Source organism: Oxyura jamaicensis, chromosome 4 (assembly GCF_011077185.1).
Source record: "Oxyura jamaicensis isolate SHBP4307 breed ruddy duck chromosome 4, BPBGC_Ojam_1.0, whole genome shotgun sequence".
Lineage (NCBI taxonomy): Eukaryota > Metazoa > Chordata > Aves > Anseriformes > Anatidae > Oxyura > Oxyura jamaicensis.
Window position 1 is genome coordinate 17,428,468 of NC_048896.1, and position 17,650 is coordinate 17,446,117.

Below are 17,650 nucleotides of genomic sequence, written 5' to 3' on the forward strand. Positions count from 1 at the left end.
TCAAAAGGAAGTTGGGTAAGTGTTTTATAAGAAAGCAAACAGTCCTGCAGCGAACCTTACAGAGCAGAGATTTATGATACTACTTAACACTTTGTCTTCAGAGTGTTTGCTGGATGTAACTCTTCCCCTGAGATCCAAACTCCTTTAGTCAAACTGGAGATTTTCTTTTATTAGCAGGGATTGGAAAAGGAGTAGACCTAGTCAAAAACTTAGATCGGCTATGCTAAAATTGGAAGGATTAAATGGAGGAAGCAAACTGGGGAGAATAGTTAGAACTGATATGAAATTTTGCAGTGAGTTTTTAAATGGCGCTTGTTTAATGAATGGCCTACCTTTACAAAAATATAAATAAAAGCTCCAGAAAGGTAAAGATGTTACAGTCATCAAATGAGAAAACTTTCTTGTCAAGTTAATCTAAATGAACCCCAAATTAAATTAGGGATAAATGGAGTACACAGAGAAGTTTGTTTCACTAAAACTGCTTTTTAATGGGAATTTATTTTTGACCTTTCTTTTTTATTCTGCCACAGCACCGGAAAACGTATTATTTTTCCCAGGTTCTAAACATGAACTGATGTATTTTCCTTTATTAGCAGGCTACAAGGAGCAAGACTGGACAAGTGCTTGAGTGACCACGGGCAGGTTTGTGACATCTCAGACATCAGAGAGCTGCTTCGCACGACCCAGGAGCAGCTCAGCCTCCAGGATGGCTCAGGACCTCTGGAGTCCATTCTGGGGCTCTCCCAGACCAGACTTTTTCAGGTTGTTTTCCCCTCTGCAAGGGAAATGGGAATAGCAAAATCAGGTGCATTCTAGACTCTGAGCAGTCAAGCCAGGAGGAAGTACGTGGCAGTGCGCAAGAGCCACTCCTGAGGCTGCTCCGGGCTTGCCACAGTGCTCAGAGTTGAGGGCACAGAGCCACCTGTTGGGTTTTGCTGCATCTCTTGATCTGCAAACCCCCATCCAACTGCAAGTCCCTCAGAAGCCCCGTGTGATTCTTCCCTATGGTCTGGATGGGCCGTTATCAGAAGAGACACACGGAGGCAAAGGCATTGACACTGGCTTTATGCAAGTGGAATACAGCATGCAGCCTAATAAGGAATACCATTTTTTTTTTCACGATACGCATTAATCTGCCCTGTTTTCCATACAAAAAATGCCTGCAACTCTTGCCAAGGGGCCTTGTCTCATCTCCTCCTTTAAAAATTCATTCCCAGCTACAGCCACAACTGCAGCTAACAGGGAATAAACAAGGCTCTGCATTTCGGGTCAGCTCAGATGGTTTTCCGGTGTCCCTCGTGACTCATCTCTGGAAGGGTCATCCTGAAATACACCCCTCTACTGATGTGATCTTGGTACAGCCTGAAGAGCTTCAGGTTAAGAAGCTGAGGGGATCTTTTTTTTGCAGAAGTGATTTTGGAGTTTGGTGTGCCTCAGAGCAGGGACCAACCTCAGCCAGGTAAGTGCCAGAGGTATCGTGTAAAGTAATTAGCGCTTCAGTGAGCACAGTGAGAAAATGCGTTCGTCTACTGCAGTAATGTATATTTCTTTCAGAACGTGGCATCTTGATTGTGTGCTAACACTGAGCCAAGCACTCTTTGTGATTTATTGCAAAGCTGTGGTTGCTCTCATTTCTTCTGGGGTAGCCTGTCTCGTGCTAACACAAGTCTTTTCTCTACAGGCATCATTAGCAGTTATACCAAATAAAGGGGCCAGACTGATAAAGCGTGCTTTAATTTCACTGCTCATATAATTCCATTTTCCATCCTGTTTCTGATCTTCTGAAGAAATGTCAGTGCAGATTCTTTCACTGTGAAATTCAAGTGGGTATTTTAGTCATTTTATTTTATTGTGAAGGAGAGACTTTTATATCGTGTCTAAAATAGTAGATAAATGAACACATAAAATAATGGAGTGGTCTGATAGGGAGTTACCCATTAATTTGCAATCATAGACCTCTTTTGAACCAACTTTGATGAGAAGGCAGAATGGAGAGAAATTGGAATGCTAAAGAAAGTTGTTCCCCATGGTTTCAGCACAAAGGCATGGCTGGAACAAAACAGCTGACATTGTTGTGAGCATTTTCTTTACAGCTTGTTATAGATCTCCTGACTTGTATTAATATAACAATCAGCATCTATCTCATTATTTTGAATTCAAAGCTGCAGTTGTACCTCTCTGTAGTTAGCTGCAAGACTAGCTGGTTTTAGGGCAATAGTGGATGCCGCTGAAGGTTGTCTGTTTTAAAAGTATGCAGGCACCTGTGCAGTTTGGAAAATCCTGTCTGCATGGATATTCTTAAAAAATGAGGCCCGTAGCCACTTTGCATTCTCACTTGAAAATCAGGAAAAAGAGATGTGTTTTATTAGCTTAGCTGAAGGATCCAGACAGCCAAAGATCGGATCCTGTGCAGTGTACACGGGCCCCACCAGGTCTCCTTTCACGAGGGAAACAAAGTGGCACCAAGATTAAGCACGTGGCAATTTCTGCCCTGAAACAGAAACGATAGCCCTGAAGGTTTGCTTAGGAGTCCTGTTAAAAAGTAGCACGCGTTGACAGTGTTAGCGCAGGGTTGTTTAGAAAAGCCTTTCTCCTTGTTGATCTGTAAAGCTCTGCGTTCGTTCTCCTGCTGTCACCCTGGCTGCTCTAAGAGTCAGAGCCCCATAGAGCCCAGATGTGTGGAGTGTTTTGAATTTCTGAATGCTGGCTGAGCTCTAACAAGGGGCTTGAACATCTGCATCGGGAAGTAGGCAAAACGCCGGTGCCTCGAGGCTGAGATGTGGTCAAAAAAACTTAACTCATGCTTAGCAGGACAGGGCTGCTTGGTGCCTTGAGGATTTCTAGTTGTGGCTGCCAATCAAGGCCCCCTGAGTAGGGGCAGGTGTGCAAAACACCTTCCAGGAACTTGCTTGTTACTTGTGGACAGGTCTGGGAGTCACACAAAACACAGTGGCAAAAAAACTCCCGTGTTTTTCTAGCTCGGTTGGAGGCAGCGGGGCAGTTACACCCCTTCTGCTTGCGCCAGATGGAGTCCTTCCCTCACGGGCATAACCACCTGTAGGTGCAGCTTTCTTTAGCAGATCTCTGCTCCACCTGCACAGCTCCAACACCTTTGGATCACGCCCTCAAGCCATGGAGCAGCTGTGCTTCTTGCTGTGGGAGGAGTGACTGCAGCTTGCAATCAGCACACTCCAGGGGAGCACTGAGTGTTTGCGTTGCCTGAGCTGTGACTCCAGCACTGCCTTCCTGAAGGGTAAGAGCGGGGTGTGTGCTTTGTCTGAGCATGAGCTGACTATAAGAGTGATGGGAGAGAGGACAGGGTGATGCTTCAGCAGTGCATTTGTAATTCCTCAGTTATTCCTCCTGCATCTGAGAGATTATTACCAACCTGTGGCTCAGCACTTGCCACGAATTACTGCTGCTGTGTGCCGGCACTCGGTGACTTAGAGCTGAGTTCTGTCCCCTTGCCACCACCACACAGGCATGCTGGCAGATGGACAGGCAGCTCCATGCAGGGCTCATGTTTAAGGACAGGGGGATCTGTGTCTGGATTGCAAACAGGGAAAATACATGGCAGGATTCTTGGTAGAGCTCCTGTTCAGCTCCCAGGCTTGGTGGAAATGCAAGCTTGGTCTTGAACCTTCACTTACCCTCCTGAGCCATCTTGCTGGATGAAGGCTTTGCAGTACAAGCTGCATTGTGGCTCCCAGCTGAAGTGCAATATGAAGTCTCCCTGTCCTGCTGAGTCCTGGTAGAAAAGCCTAGCTGAGCACTATCGAGTTGCAGTAGAAGAGAAGGAACATGTATTGTGATTGGTTTCACTAGCAAAGCGTTGGTTTGTAGCCAGGTGATTCTGCTGCTCCTTGATGCCATCCCCACAAGCAGCCAAGTTGTTCCCAGCCCTGTTCCTGATGTCTGGTTGGTCTCCCCTGAATTTCTGCTTAGAAGCGATAGGGTATGTACGGATGTACTCAGCTGAAAATATGTGATGTTTTCTCTCTTGATTTTAATACTAAGTATGGCAAAGCAGTGGAGCAGAACAATGTTGGCACCTTTCTGTGTACATGAGCAGAAAAATGCTTGTGTCTCATTCCCCCAGTGAATTCTTGAGCTGAGCCGGACAGAGAAACTTTTATACATCTATTAAAGTACTGAGCTACAGAGACCATAAAATAGTCAAATCGACCTTATTTTGTTGAAAAATCCAAAAGCTGAATGAGAGAAGGGGGCAGATGTGACACCATCCTGCTGGCCCAAAGCACCCAACAAAACTCGGTGTTTGATCCAAGCAGGCAGAGTGTTGTCATGTGAAACAACTGAGAAGCCCCTGGCCCGTGGTCATTAATACCAGACCTCGGAGCTGTTAAATGTCCTGTGCAGGAAATCTGATGTGAATTGAGCGTGCTTTTACTTCTGCAGTTGTGTATCAACACAGTACAGATTTAACGTTGACGGTAAGCTTTTATACAGGCTTCTGCAGAAGAACAGAGGATACCCGATCTGCAAGCCTAAAGACTGTGAGTGCAGTTTGTGTGTTGAGTGCTTAAACAATACAAATGAGCAAATCTCTCCAGTAGCTCTGTCTGATGTTATGGGCAGTGATGCTTCTGATGCATCAGTAGGAAAGCGGTGGCCAAGATCATGAAACCGCAGTGTACACGCAGTGGAAGTTTTGCAACTGCTTTAAATTCCCCTGCACTCTTACTACAGATTTGCAAAGTCACTGTTTTGTGCAGAATGAGAAGGAAATAACCTTTTCCAGCTGGAGTCCTGGAAGCGCTTTCAGTTAGGAGCTTTATAGAAAACCAGTTCAAAGTAATTTAAAACTCTTGGCTGCAGGGCTGCTTTTTTGGAGGCGGTCCCTGATTTGACTGCTCTGAAGCAACCTATGAGTTTGGAGGAGATGTTTGCAGGAACACTAAACAACTGTGTTTGCAAACAGTTAAGCCCTTGAGTGCCTGTGTTGCTGTCACAGTCCAAACAGTGGCTCTGAGGCTACGTGACAAATCGGGATGGAAATAAAAGAGTTTGGAGCTGGGAATTTTTGCACAACATCAGGGCAGGCTTACAACTCCAGTTTCAAACGGGGAGCCCACGAACCAGCTGTTGGTTGTTACTGGTAACGGTAATGCTACTGCTTGCAGGAGCCAAAAGCAAGCTCGGTACCAGCAAAGGGATAAAAATCCTAAAATTATGACTGTTCCCCAGCATGCGGTGTGTGGTGTGCGTATCCGTGTGGTCACCCCGGCCAGGGGCTCCTGCAGCAGCAGGGATGTGACCCCAAGGCCGGGGTGTGCCTGAGCTCGAGCACGTTCATCTCAGGGGAGCTCGCTGGAAGGAACAACGTCTTGTGCCACTGTGGAGTTAAACGTCAGCTAGAAATTTACTTTGCCCTTTCAGCCCTCGTGCTGTGATTCCTTGGAATCCTGCAGTCAGAGCGAAGAAGTGGGTGCGTGATGATGTGGAGTGCCGAGTCCATCCTAGACAAGGAGCTCCATGTAGAGCAGAGGGCTTTCTGCAGCTGCTTGGCACCGCTTGTCCTTGGAACTGAAAGCAGAGCTTTTTGCTCAGGCGAAGCCAGCTCCGGCCCTGTGCCCCTCCTGCAGGGATGGGAGTGGGAGGGATGCTTTCGCCTGCCGGCGAGCTGCGGAGGGGTGCACTTGGCTTAACGGCTGCAGCGGCTTCTCTGCCACTTCGTACCCTGCTTGTTTTTTTAGTTGCACGGGGTAACAAAAGTGGGCTTAGAGGAGGTGACTTTTTCTGTTAGCTTTTGTGTGCTTATTGCATGAACATAAGGGCGGCCAGGGTGTAATTTTCACTCTCCTGCCCGGACAGTCAGCCTTGGTTGTTGTGGATCTCCTGCGTAGCAGCTGGGGAAGAGACCGCTTGGGACGGGAAAACGTGAGTGTAAAGAAATCCTGTTTGGTAGGGGTCTCCAGGCCGGGAGCAATGCTTGGAGCTCGTCCTCATATCTCGTGAAGAACTGCCCTTGAAGTGAATGTCCCTTTAATTTAGGGCTGCTAGTAGCACCAGGAGCTGGTACTTGCACCTACATCGAATGTGATTTAGCCCTAGTTTGCTCGCTCCAACAGGGGAAGCGTCTCTGAGTGTCAGCCATGAGTAAAAATGCAGTGTTGGGGTGAGGGGGGACGCTGGGTAGAGCCTTTTTGAAATGGGGACCTGCAGAGACTCGGCGTCGCTGTTGTGCTGAAGGCCTTTTTCTGAGCAGAGTAGGAATTGCACTGGAAAAGAGAGGGGTAGAGAAAGACGTCAAAGCTCAGTGGCTGAAAGCCGAGAGCGTGGGGACCTCCGTGCTGCTGCTGGGACTGAGGAGCTTGTTGTGGCTCCAGAGGGACTTTGGGATCAGCTGCGGGGAGGTGCTGGGGGCTCAGCTCAGAGACTGAAAAGGATAAAAGAGCAAACCTGGTATTTGTGTGGTCAGGGAAAGAAGCAATCACCAAAAAACTAAGAATGTCTGGCCTGTAGAGCTGTTTCTTTTTTTTTCTCTTCTTCAACTGTCTCTTTTCCCTCCCCTAGAGCAGTCCCTTTCTCTTGACAGAGCTGTAGAGGGTCTTCAAAACGTGGTGCAGTATTTTAGGACCCCGCTTCTCAGCCCTGGTTATTCTGCACACAGCTCTGTGTCACATGGCCGTGTAGGGAGCCCTGGAAAGAGTGGCTGCCAAGCCCTGCCTCATGTTTTCCTCAAGCACAGCTGCACATTGTGCATGTCAGCAGAACTGAAGGTAAAGCTTTGGAAGAGAAGAGCAGGGGGAGGCTACTGCTGTGACCTTGAGGCTGGAGGAGGGAGCATTGCTGGGCAGTTTGGGAGCTTTGATGTTAGCTGAGGGTCAGCACCTTGGGCCTGCTTCAAAGCTGGCCCTTGGAGCAGGAGCCCGGTGCTTGCTGCTTGGCTCAGTCAGCGTGGGCTGTGTCCTGCTGCGTGGAAACCCCAAGGAGAGGAAGGGCTTGGCTGTGGCCCTCCCTCATCCTCAGCGCAAAAAAAAAAAAAGAGACTTCTGTCATGTTTAGAAAGGTTATTTTGGGGTTCCTGCTGCAGTGGGTTTGTGCTAGCTCAGCAGATAGTGGTGGGAGTTCTGTGCAGCTCCAGTGCTCTGGCTTTCATGGGTGGCTGGAAGGCAGTTACCAGTCAGGCTGAGCCCCTTTTTTAAGCTCAGTCATTTTCTCAGGATGGCCCAGGGAGCCCTGAGGGGGGCAGCTTGGCAGCCTCCTCCTCCCACGTTAGCGTTCCCTTGCCAAGTGCTGCCTGTGCAGCCCAGGGTGAGCAGGCAGCAGCTTGATTGCGTGTGCTGAATTTGGGACCGCAGTCTGTGCGCTGTTGCAGGACTGGGTGTGGGGGTGCTAATCCTGGAAGGATTGTGTTCCAGTGCAGCAGACAGAGGGGAGAAAGGGTGGGGAATGAGGCCACTAAAAGCCCATCTCGCTGAATGAGGCGATGGCAGCTGAAAACCTTATCACCCCATGGCCATTTTAAAAACAAGTGTATCTCATGGATGGGCTGGGCTTAGAATCTTAGTTAGCTTGGGGGGGGGTGTTAATAAGCAAGAATGCCAGTTATCATGAGGTAATCTATATCCTACCCAAATTAGCTGGACTGATTTTTGCTTTTGTCCCTGAACTATCTGTGTATAAGCTGACTTTGAAGAACTGGTTGGAGGGGGGAAGCGAGTCTCTTTTGTGTCTTCCTGGGAGGCCATCTGCTACGCAAGATGCCTTGTGATGTTTTGGGGGGTTAGTTAACGAGAAAATCAATTTTAAGAATAAGGAAATCATTACAAGTGGGATAGTGTCCATCAGAATGTCACGCGCAGACTGGTTCTTTGTCCTATCGCTTTGCTGTGTAAGGTTCTGCTGGTAGAATTCAGGTGGTACTTACAGGTAGGTTGCTTTGTGTGTGGTTTGGAGGCTTTGGAATGGGTGCAAGAATGGCAATGAGGTGGAAGAGCACTCCTGAATTCTCTCCTTCCCATGAGTGAAGGCACTGGAGCAGCATTTCTCATCCTTGAAGGGCTGTCCAATTAATTCTGGGGCAAGGAAAGGAGTGAGTGGAGGGAGGGCGGGTTTTACAACCATCCACACGTTATTTTGGCCACAGCAACTTCCAATCCCGATAAATTTGACGTTTCCAAATGTTGCTCATTCTCTGCATTTCCCCTGCTGTACTCACATGCCTGCTGGGAAAGGCTTGTGTCTAGCTTGGTTCAGTTTCCTGCAGACTTGTGGAATCTCATCCAGTTCGTGTGGCAAGGGGCTCGTGCAGCACAGGCTGGGATCCCTGCAGCAGGACTCAGCAAGTAGGCTGCTAGGGCAATGTAATGCCATGCTCCATTGCCTGCGTATTGTTTAGTCCTTATGATCTGCCAGGAGGATGACCTGCGTTTGTCTGGATTGCTGTAGAGACCTGAAGGAAGGGGCACACACCTCTAACCTGTAGCAGGAAGGAAGGGAGTACAAAAGTGAGTTCAGATATTCTCTCCGCTCTCTTCAAGTAGCACCTTAGAAAAATAGAAGCATTCCTCACGTTCCCCAGACTTCACACCATTCAAAATGATTTCTGTGGTTGATTTTTGATTTGTAGAATGATCTTAAGCAACTTATTTGAGCTCTGTGTCTGAGACTGTACACTTACAGGGCTAGATAGTTAGGATTCTAGGAACCAAGGCTTGAAAGCAAATTGCTTTTTCTTTCTTTCCTTGTTATTTTTTTAAAATTATTATTATTATGGACACTACTTGCAAATATTTGCAGCTTCTGGGAATTCAGTTCCCTGAAGTGTAACATAAAGATCAAAGACAATAATTCCAGCTGAAGTATTGCCACTAAAATGAAGATGGATAACTGCGGAAATCTGTTTTCAGTTTTCTGTAGGCATTAGAGTTGGAGTAGATAATTAAAGCTTTAGAGGCTAGTAGGAGAATATAGCAAGAAAGATGGTCCTGCTCTTCACACATAATACAAACTGAGGGACAAGGCCCACTTTTACCTTTACAATCCATTAGACAGAGCAAAATGCTCATCATTCCTCATCTGGATTCTTTAATGCCTTTCCTGATGAGTTCTCTTTAGCCAAAAATGTCATCCTTTTATATTTGTTTGTTTGTTTGTTTAGTCTACTACTTAGCATAATCTAAGTTATAATCTGTTTTAAAATCAGAAATCAAGAACTAGTTTTGTTCAGAACAAGTTATGTGGTCTGTTGGCAAAGACTGATGAGTGCATTGCTAGCTTTATGCTATGGACTTCAAAGAGAATCCATGATTTACACAAGCTGATATTCATCTTATCCAGACAGAACGAGATGTCTTCGTCAGTTCAGCTCTTCAGAGATCAGAAGTACCACGAGCTGAAAGGGCAGTGTATCCAGCAGAGGCAGCTCTTCGAAGACCCCGAGTTTCCAGCTTCAGATGAGTCCCTTTTCTACCAGAGAGCCCCACCAAAGAAAGTTGAATGGAAGCGCCCAAAGGTAAAGGGCACTCCCCTTGTGATGAGGTGCTGTTTGTGCTGTATCACTCCCCGCTGCCTTCTCTGTACTAAACCACTTATCTTAGTCTGTTCTCCCTCTCTGTTTCCTTTAATTTCTTGTCAGTGTATAATTCAGACGACCTCTCTGTCCCATTGCTGCCCAAAACAGAAGTCATGCCTTGCTGTGTGAGGTGCAAAGGAAGCATTCTGTACAGCCTAGTTGTGCTTTTTACTGTTGATGGCTCTCTAATAACAAGCAACAATGGGTGGTGACTCCAGCTTCAGTGGTGTTTAAATCAGCCCTCTGTTTAATTAAGAACACCTGTCAGTAATAGATCAGTCAATGCAGAAATATGTTCTGAAAGAATATTCTTCATTCTTTGGGTCAGTCTATCTACTTCTGTAGTTTGCTGTGTTGACAGAAGCCTTTCAGAAATAGATTTGTCTCTTAATTGAAGTTTCTCTGTATTACCTGTCCCTCTGAGGGCCTGGTGTGTAGGCACAGTAATGGCAATGCAAAATCTGAGCTTTAGCCGCTAAACTCAGCGCCCCCACTATGTTGTCATTTTTTTTTTCTCCTTCTTAAGGAAGATATAACCCTTGCAAAAAACATTATAGAAAATGAGATACTATGAACCGAGTACATCCTCCTGCCTGGGATGCTAGAAGCAAATCAGTCGTGCGACTCAATCCTTTGTTCATCATAATAGCTTTCCACGTGTTTTCAGAGGAACTTGTGTCTTATTAAAATGCACGGGGAAAGGAATCCTCACAGTAGGAAGGGGGCGTTGCTCCAGTTCCAGGTAGCTGAATGAGTTGTTTAGATGTATGAATAATTTTTTTTTGTATTTTTTCTTGGAGGAGAGAGTAGGAAAAAGAAGATGTACTGTCTGCCCAGCAAGGGAGGCTAGCTAATGCAACAAACAGCCAGGAACAATCAGCGGAGAGGTCTTCTTACACCAAAAGAAACTTGGATATTTCCAACTGCCACGGACAGAATGAGTTGAGAGCCCTTGTTATCAGCATCTACCCACTTTCTGTTCAGAGCAAATGGTTTCATTTTTGTTCCACAGAGAACTAACTTGGGTTTGCAGAATCTTGTCTTGCTCTCTATATATTGCCAAAAATAAGAGGACACCACGTGTGTGTGGTTTGTTCCCAGATTACCTTTTGTTAACCATACTCGACCAAAAAGCCCAGCTACGTACAGGTCTTGAGAGGTTTGGGTGAGTCTCGTGGTATGAGGCAGGACACTCCTGAGCTACTCCCAGGGAATACTCAGCTACACGTATGTGTAGCTGATGCAGAGAAGTGAAGGCATGTTCCCAAGACGTGCACATAAACTTTTTCTGTACTGAACTCACCACCCTATTCCTCTGCTGAGTTTCACAGAGGTTCTAGTGAAAACTCATCAGCAAGTCTTATCTGGAGAGAATGCAGAGGTTTCCTTTATTGATTGGTAACATCTCTGATTTTGATTTTTATTGATTGATAACATCTCTCACATGGCCGTGTTGAATTTACTGCAAATTTTGCCCTTGACTTTTATAAAACCTGGGTTACACCCCAGTGATTTCATATTCAGAATGAACAGCTCTTGTCTGCACACAGGCTGTAATGCTTGGATCTGTTTGCCACTTCACCTAGCATCTTAACAGGAATCAAGTATCGTGACACCTCTTCTGGCTGTGATTAATGTACTGCCCGTTTCAAGCTGTTAATGTTACTTATATCTGGGGTCTGGTAATTGGTTTGCACTGAGGTTTCATGCTTCACATTGCTTGTTTTTATAAAGCAGTTCAGAGCCACGAGCGAATAATTTTGAGGAATGTAAAAATCATTCTCACCTTTGACCATGTGGCTTTCCATCAGTGTGACCTGTTCTCATACAAGTGTAATGAAGAGGACACTGGAAGCCTGTAGCGAGATGCACACAGTGTTTTTACCCTGAAGTAGCATGATTTTGTCCTTAACTTTACCCATGTTCACTGTTGGGATTAGGATTTATCTTCTGCAAGCATGAACTTGTGTGGCTTTTCTAGAAGAGCTGAAATGACAACATGAGCTACTGCGAACAGAGCTGGTACTGTTCCTTGTCCTGTGTGACAGGGGGTGGCAGGTGTTAGTTTCTCACAGCAGCTTCAATAGTGAAATTCTAGTGAGCAGAACAATGTCCTCCCTCCATCTACAGAGACAGTGGATAGCCTGCCCAGACGCTGGTACTTGTGTACCGGTAGGAACAAGTAGTCTTTTACCTCAGAAAGCTTTCTGTGAAGCTGTCAGAGCAGCTGGGGAGTGCAGCTTTGTGCGCACAGAGCCGTGGGCTTCCTCTGCAGTTGCTTTCACTGATGCTGGTGTCCCAACAAGTACGTTTGGGGTCTGGGAATCTCCGTCTTTTCTGAGGTAAAAGCTGCTATTCTAGTTTCAGCTCAAAAATACGCTCACACTTTGTTCCGTCCCTGACTGGTTGGTGTTGGCCAGGCAGACCAAGCACACAGAAGGGGCATCTGTACACTCAGAGGGTTTATTCTGCCCGAGTGAAGAGAAGAGTATTAGAGAGTGAGAGAAAAGAGGAGGAAGGGCAAGGGGTTTCTTCCCCTTTGTTTTTGTCTTTGGATTTGCACCTGCAATGTTAAGTCTGTCCTGTTTGCTCATTCCAGTCACTCGCAGCAATAGGTCATTAACTGTCTGTCGTTAATTAGTTGTTTTGTACACGTCTCCTTGGGAAAGTGAACAAAGCCAGGGTAGCGTTACTTCTGTGGCACCCCCGTATTAAGAACCTGGAGAACACAAAAGGCACTGTGTAATTACCGTGCTGTCTCCCTGGCACGGTGTTACTTTTCCAAGGAGAATTTTCATTATGGAAAGCTCATCCAAGAAACGGGAGCGATGCACGCTGCTCACGTGCGGTGCTGGGTCTCGGTTTCCTGGCTGGGGGCAGCTGTCTTCTGCCAGGGGGTAGCAGAAGCCTCCTGCCCCCCTGCCATCTCTGCTGGCCCTGGGACATCGGCAGCCACCTGTGCTGGTTAACCCCTCGCTGAGGGCAAACACTGCCTCTGTGTGGTGCTCCTGCTCAGCGCTGCCTTTGGAAGCAAGCAGCTCTAGTGAAAATACCGGGGAATTGCAGTCGCTCTGCTTCACGTATTTCGCCTGTCTTATTTTTAACGAGGTTTGTCTCAATTTTGTCACTGACACAGTTGACTTTGCACTGGTATTAAATCCCAAGGACGTTTTGTGTTAAGCTAATAGTGGTGATCCTCCAGCCAGGGCTGAAAGAGCCGATAAGCTTGCTTCAGAGATAAGTGACATGTTAGTTAGGCATTCAGAAGGCAACATAAGTCTCATCTGACAGAATGAGAATGTTATTATATGCTTTCCTGGATTCTCTGCCTGACCCTCTGGTTTATAAGCCCTGATTATGCTTTCCTTTGCATCTTTTCTTTATGAAAGAGCTATGATTGTACCCTCGTGTTCCGAAAAGAAGGAGCTAGTTCTCTTTCAGTAAGACAGCACAGAAAGCCGCTAGCTGAGATTACTGCTGAGCTGCTTCCCGAGAAAGCCCTCTCATGACCCATACCACAGAAGAGGTTGCTGTTGGGTTTCATTAAACCCCAATAACCGAATCCGGTGCCGAATCCAACTGGAAGTCGGGAACTGCGTGCTCACGGCCCACTGCCTGCCCCATGCTCCTAGAAAGACTGCATGGCATGGGCCCAGTTCTCCATCTTTCTCACCAATTTTCCAATGCTTGATACAGCAGAGGGAATAAATAGAACAGGTACATCCCAAGTTTGCAGAGTAGGAAGTATGGGAGGAACAGGTTAGTGACCTGTCCAGGGCAGCACAGGCGGGTGAGGTGCTGGAGAGCTCAGGAGCTCTGACTTCCACGCCCGCACGTGTTTCTCAGAGGGGGCACTGGCTTTTGTGTGCTTCTGACTGGTGGAAAATGACCAGTTGTCTAAGGAGCTAAAACATCTTGTGTTTGCCAGTGCTGGAAACCTCCTCCACCTCTGCGCCTGCCTTAGAAGACTTGGCCCACCTTTGGAAGGGAGGGGAGGCTTAGGGCGTGCCTGCCTGGGTGTTTTGGCTGGGTTAGCTTTACACATTTTGCACTAACTTCCCTTGTCCCAAGTATGTTCCCAGGACAGGACTTGGGGTCACAGTAAGCAGTCCTCCTGAAGGTTTCCTAGTATCCCAGTCCTCATACATTTTGCAGAACGAGTGTCATGCAGGGCTCAGGTGGTGGTGCTCAGCACTAGGCTGCCAGCACACCTGGGCTCAATGCCCCTCGGAGATAATGCGTGGCTTGCTCATTTGATTCCTATCTCCTCTGCAAGCTGCGTTGCTTCCATCTAGATCTGCTTTCCAGTTTGTCCGTGAACAAGACCAGAGACATCTGCTTGGTTTTGGCACTGCCTGTCAGCCTTCGGTAATTTATGCAGGAGAGGCACTGGGAAGGGAAGGACGGTGGCATGCTGTGTCTGCGTTGGGGTGGCTGTCCCGCAGTGCCCTGCAGGCACAGAGCAGAGCCACCGCTCCTCGGTGTTGCCTGTGGGATATCTGCCCGGATGGTGCCAGGGGTAACCCAGAGCTGGAGGGAGAGCGGCGATTGAAGGGGGATGCCATAAACTGCCATGATGGAGCGGAGTGAGCTCAGAGCAGCGCAGTGTGGCTGCATTGCTGCCTTCTGCGTGACAAACCAGATTGTAACAACCCCTGGGAACAGTGACACTTCGTTGCTTTGTCAGATTTCCTCCCCACGCCCACAGCTCTCCTGATGTAACAATCACTTTTGTAGATCTGAATGCCTTTCCTTCTCCCTTCAGCCTCTCCTTTCTGGTTAAGAACACGGGGCAGGGCCAGCGCACTTGCTTGATGAGCAGAGGTTCCTCCCACTTCTCCTCCTCATCCTCCCCCTCCACAGGGTCTGATGACTGTTCTGCGAAAACGACTTGTTCTGCAAAGCCTGCTGATACATCTGGAAACAGCAGAGGCCTTTTTGTTTTCTGTTTCCCTGCCTATACCCAGAGTCATCCACGTTTCTGTACTGCTGGTGGTTATCGACTCTGGAAGAGCAGTCGAACACAAACTGTGAAGCCTTCTGTGCTGTGACATTTACCTGTATACCTGAAGTATGGGCATGCATGGAACATGCCTGTGTCTGGGAGGTGAGGAAACGTCTTTCAAAATGTGGCTGCAAGCCTCTGCTGACATTTGAGGGAGCTCAGGAGTCCTTTGCTGTGCCTTGAACATCTGAACATTCCTGGGAATACAAAGGTGGCTTCAGATCGTAGGTCACTGTGTGAGCCACGCACCAATGTCTTGCTGCTTGCTTGTTTGTGCTTCCCCAGATGTGTCTGTAGGAGGTAAGGACTGTGAAAGACTTGGCCTTGCATCAACATGAAATAAAGCTGCTTTTTCCTTTTGCTTCTCCTGCACCCATGGGTCATAACACCGTGGCTGTTGGCCTTCACGAGCCAAGCCTGGCACACCAGCTGTCACCTTCTGTGGTGACTTTCAGACATGGCACTCTGCTGCTAGCGCTGTGCAGGGCTCCAGGAGGATTACAGGACCTCCTGGATTACAGTACTTAGCATTTTAACAGGCATTTTTGTATGCTGTAATTAGCTGTGATTACACATGCAATTACATGCAGTAAGAAGGAGGCTATCTGCCGTTATTACCAGTAGTTTTATTTGCCATTAAAAGCAGATTTAGCTTCTAGTCTTGACCTCCAGATAGGAATTTCTTGCTCCTAGCTTTTCAAATGGTTGGCAGATGTTTGGTAAGCATACTTGTGTGCGTGTATAGAGGGAAGGGTTGGAGTGCATCTTAATTTTTATAGCAGAGTGTAAGCCTGGTATGCTGAAGGATTGGGCTCCAACCCAAGTTTAAGCCATTCATCTAAAAGAAATAGAAAAGAAATTGAGAGCTAAATTCTGGGAAGATGCCTGCCCTGGAAGATAACTGGAGAGGCTGATGGGAAAGTTGGTGTGCACAATAATTGTGCTTTTTCTGTTGAAATTGTGGAGATGGAGAGAAGACAGCATGGTGCTCTCGGAACAATGCAACCTCCTGTTAGTATGAAGGGCGTGGGCAGGGGGACAAGAGGTAGACAGGAAATCATCGGGAGAAAATTATTTTTAGATGGTGCTAACTGATTTTTTCCCTCGTCAGCTATGCACACAACGAGGCGCGTGCTCCGTAACCACCTGCAGGTGACGTCCGGCATTGCTGAACGCTCGATTTGATAAGGTGCCGCAGTGTCCCCGGTGCCTGGCCGTGTCCGCCTGTCGTTCCGGGCAGGTGTCAGTCTTCAGAGCAGTGGCTGCAAGGATGTGCTGGCTGCTCCTGAGGAGGAAGGTGTTAAATCTGCCCCAGCTGCAGGAGCTCAGGCATTGGCACAGCTCCCGGAGATGCGTGTGGCGGCACAGAACCACAAAACCACGCTCTGCTCACGCGTCGCCCAGGCAACTGCACAGTCAAGTGGCAGGGATTGGCAGCCCGGCCCCCAAACAGTGCTGTGCTTGCAATTAAATCCAATTGTCTTCAGGTTGTTGGGTTTCATTTAGAGCTGGGGGAAGGGGTGGGACGACGGGTGGATGTTACTGATACTGACAATAAACTGCCACGCATCTGAGATCCGGTGTAGGCAGGACTCCATCGGGCTGTGTATGTAATGCTAACGTTCGTGCTGGCACTGGGCTTCCAAGCCTTGTTGGAGGAGAGACTAACAAAGCTACCCCGAGAGCTCTAGGTATTTAGTGGGGGGGGGATTTAGGGGAGGTAGCAGTCCTCCATATGCCTCAGCTGTCCCCGTCCTTGCACCCTGGCAGTCTGCAGGCAGGAACAGTAAGGTTTTCAAAGGCCCCGTGGAACTGGACTCCTAGGAGAGGGTGTCAAAAAGTGGAGGGCAAGATCTTTCAAATCCAGGTCAAAGCAAACTTTATCCGTACAGTACAGCTGCAATTCGGGATCAGTTGGATCCAGAATCTGCTGTTCTCGTGTCTGATCTGGTGAAATCAGTTGGTGTGGGTCATTTTCACCAGCAGTGGGAAATGTCCTGCGGCGTCCCAACGAGGTGGATGCCACTTGGTTTTGCCCTGGAGTGCTGGGATAGCTGGGGTCAGCAGTGGTTGGTGTGGGAGAGAGGTCCACGTGAACCGCCTGAGATTCAAGCCATGAAACACTTAGTGGCATCCTGGCATGGCTCCAGTGTATTAGGATTAATGCTTCCATGCTTTAAAAGCCAAGCAACATTTAATCAAGGGAAAGAACACTTAACCAGACATTGCTTAAAGCGGTTCATGAAACTGCTTTTATTCATGGTGAGCAACAAGGTCCCAGGCTTGACTCTAGCTGCACTTCTGAAATGGTTTTCAAGCCAACCGAATGTTCCCAAGTCTGGGCAGGGAAGGCCTCTGGGAGGCAGTGAGGGTGATGACCATGAAAAATAGGCTCTAGAAGTGATCAGACATTGGCAGCTTCAAGTTTGCTGTCCTGGTTAGAGAGCATAGAGAAGAACAATCAAGAAATTGATCTCGATATAATTTTATGTTACTATTTTAGTGTATTATTTGAAGAATTTAATTAGAAAAAATACCTCAAGGATTGTATAGCTGTAGAACAACATGGACTGATTCAGGCATGTGAAGAAAAATCTTTATAATATTACAATATCATAATAAAAATCTTTATATATATTACTTTATAATTTGCTTTACTTTCCTGTTCCTATAATAACCTAAATATATGCACTATGTACTGGTGTACAGAGAGCAAAGTAGCTGGAATCCACTGAAACTGGAGTTCAAATCCTTGCAACCAGGGACGTAAGTTCTCATATAGAACGTTGTAACAGAAAAGCATTGTCATTATTACTGCTATCATCCTGTAATCACTTAAAAATTAACAATAGTCCTGGCTGCTTCAAATAATTGGTCATTTTAAGGAGCAAGCACTTGTCAGAAAAAATGGTGGATTGGTGTGTTTTTGTTGGTTTTGGGAGGGTGGGGATATGTTCAGTGTTGCGACTTTCTCCCAGATACACTAAGTAAAATGAAATATTTCTTGAAATTTTCCTTGGAGGCAAGGAAACATTTTCCAGCTCTAACGGGACTTTCCCTGCTGGTCTCCTAAGGTGCTTAGAACGGCATGTTCTGACAGCGTC

The 17,650-nt window shown here is 47.2% G+C and overlaps 1 protein-coding gene across 4 annotated transcripts in view; it reads left to right on the top strand.

The window, feature by feature from the left end:
• Positions 1 to 768: 768 nt before the first annotated feature.
• Positions 769 to 17,650, top strand: part of CAPN6 (calpain 6) — a 59,154-nt gene continuing 42,272 nt past the window's right edge. The window contains exons 1-3 of one of the 4 annotated variants that reach the window (XM_035325410.1): positions 769 to 1,459; positions 8,416 to 8,474; positions 9,307 to 9,481. In XM_035325410.1, coding sequence (XP_035181301.1) covers positions 9,317 to 9,481 — 165 coding nt within the window. In that variant the 5' untranslated portion in view covers positions 769 to 1,459; positions 8,416 to 8,474; positions 9,307 to 9,316. Of the gene's footprint in view, positions 1,460 to 5,328; positions 6,744 to 8,415; positions 8,475 to 9,306; positions 9,482 to 17,650 lie in introns of those variants that run through there. The other 3 variants (XM_035325411.1, XM_035325412.1, XM_035325409.1) reach the window with 3 other exon arrangements.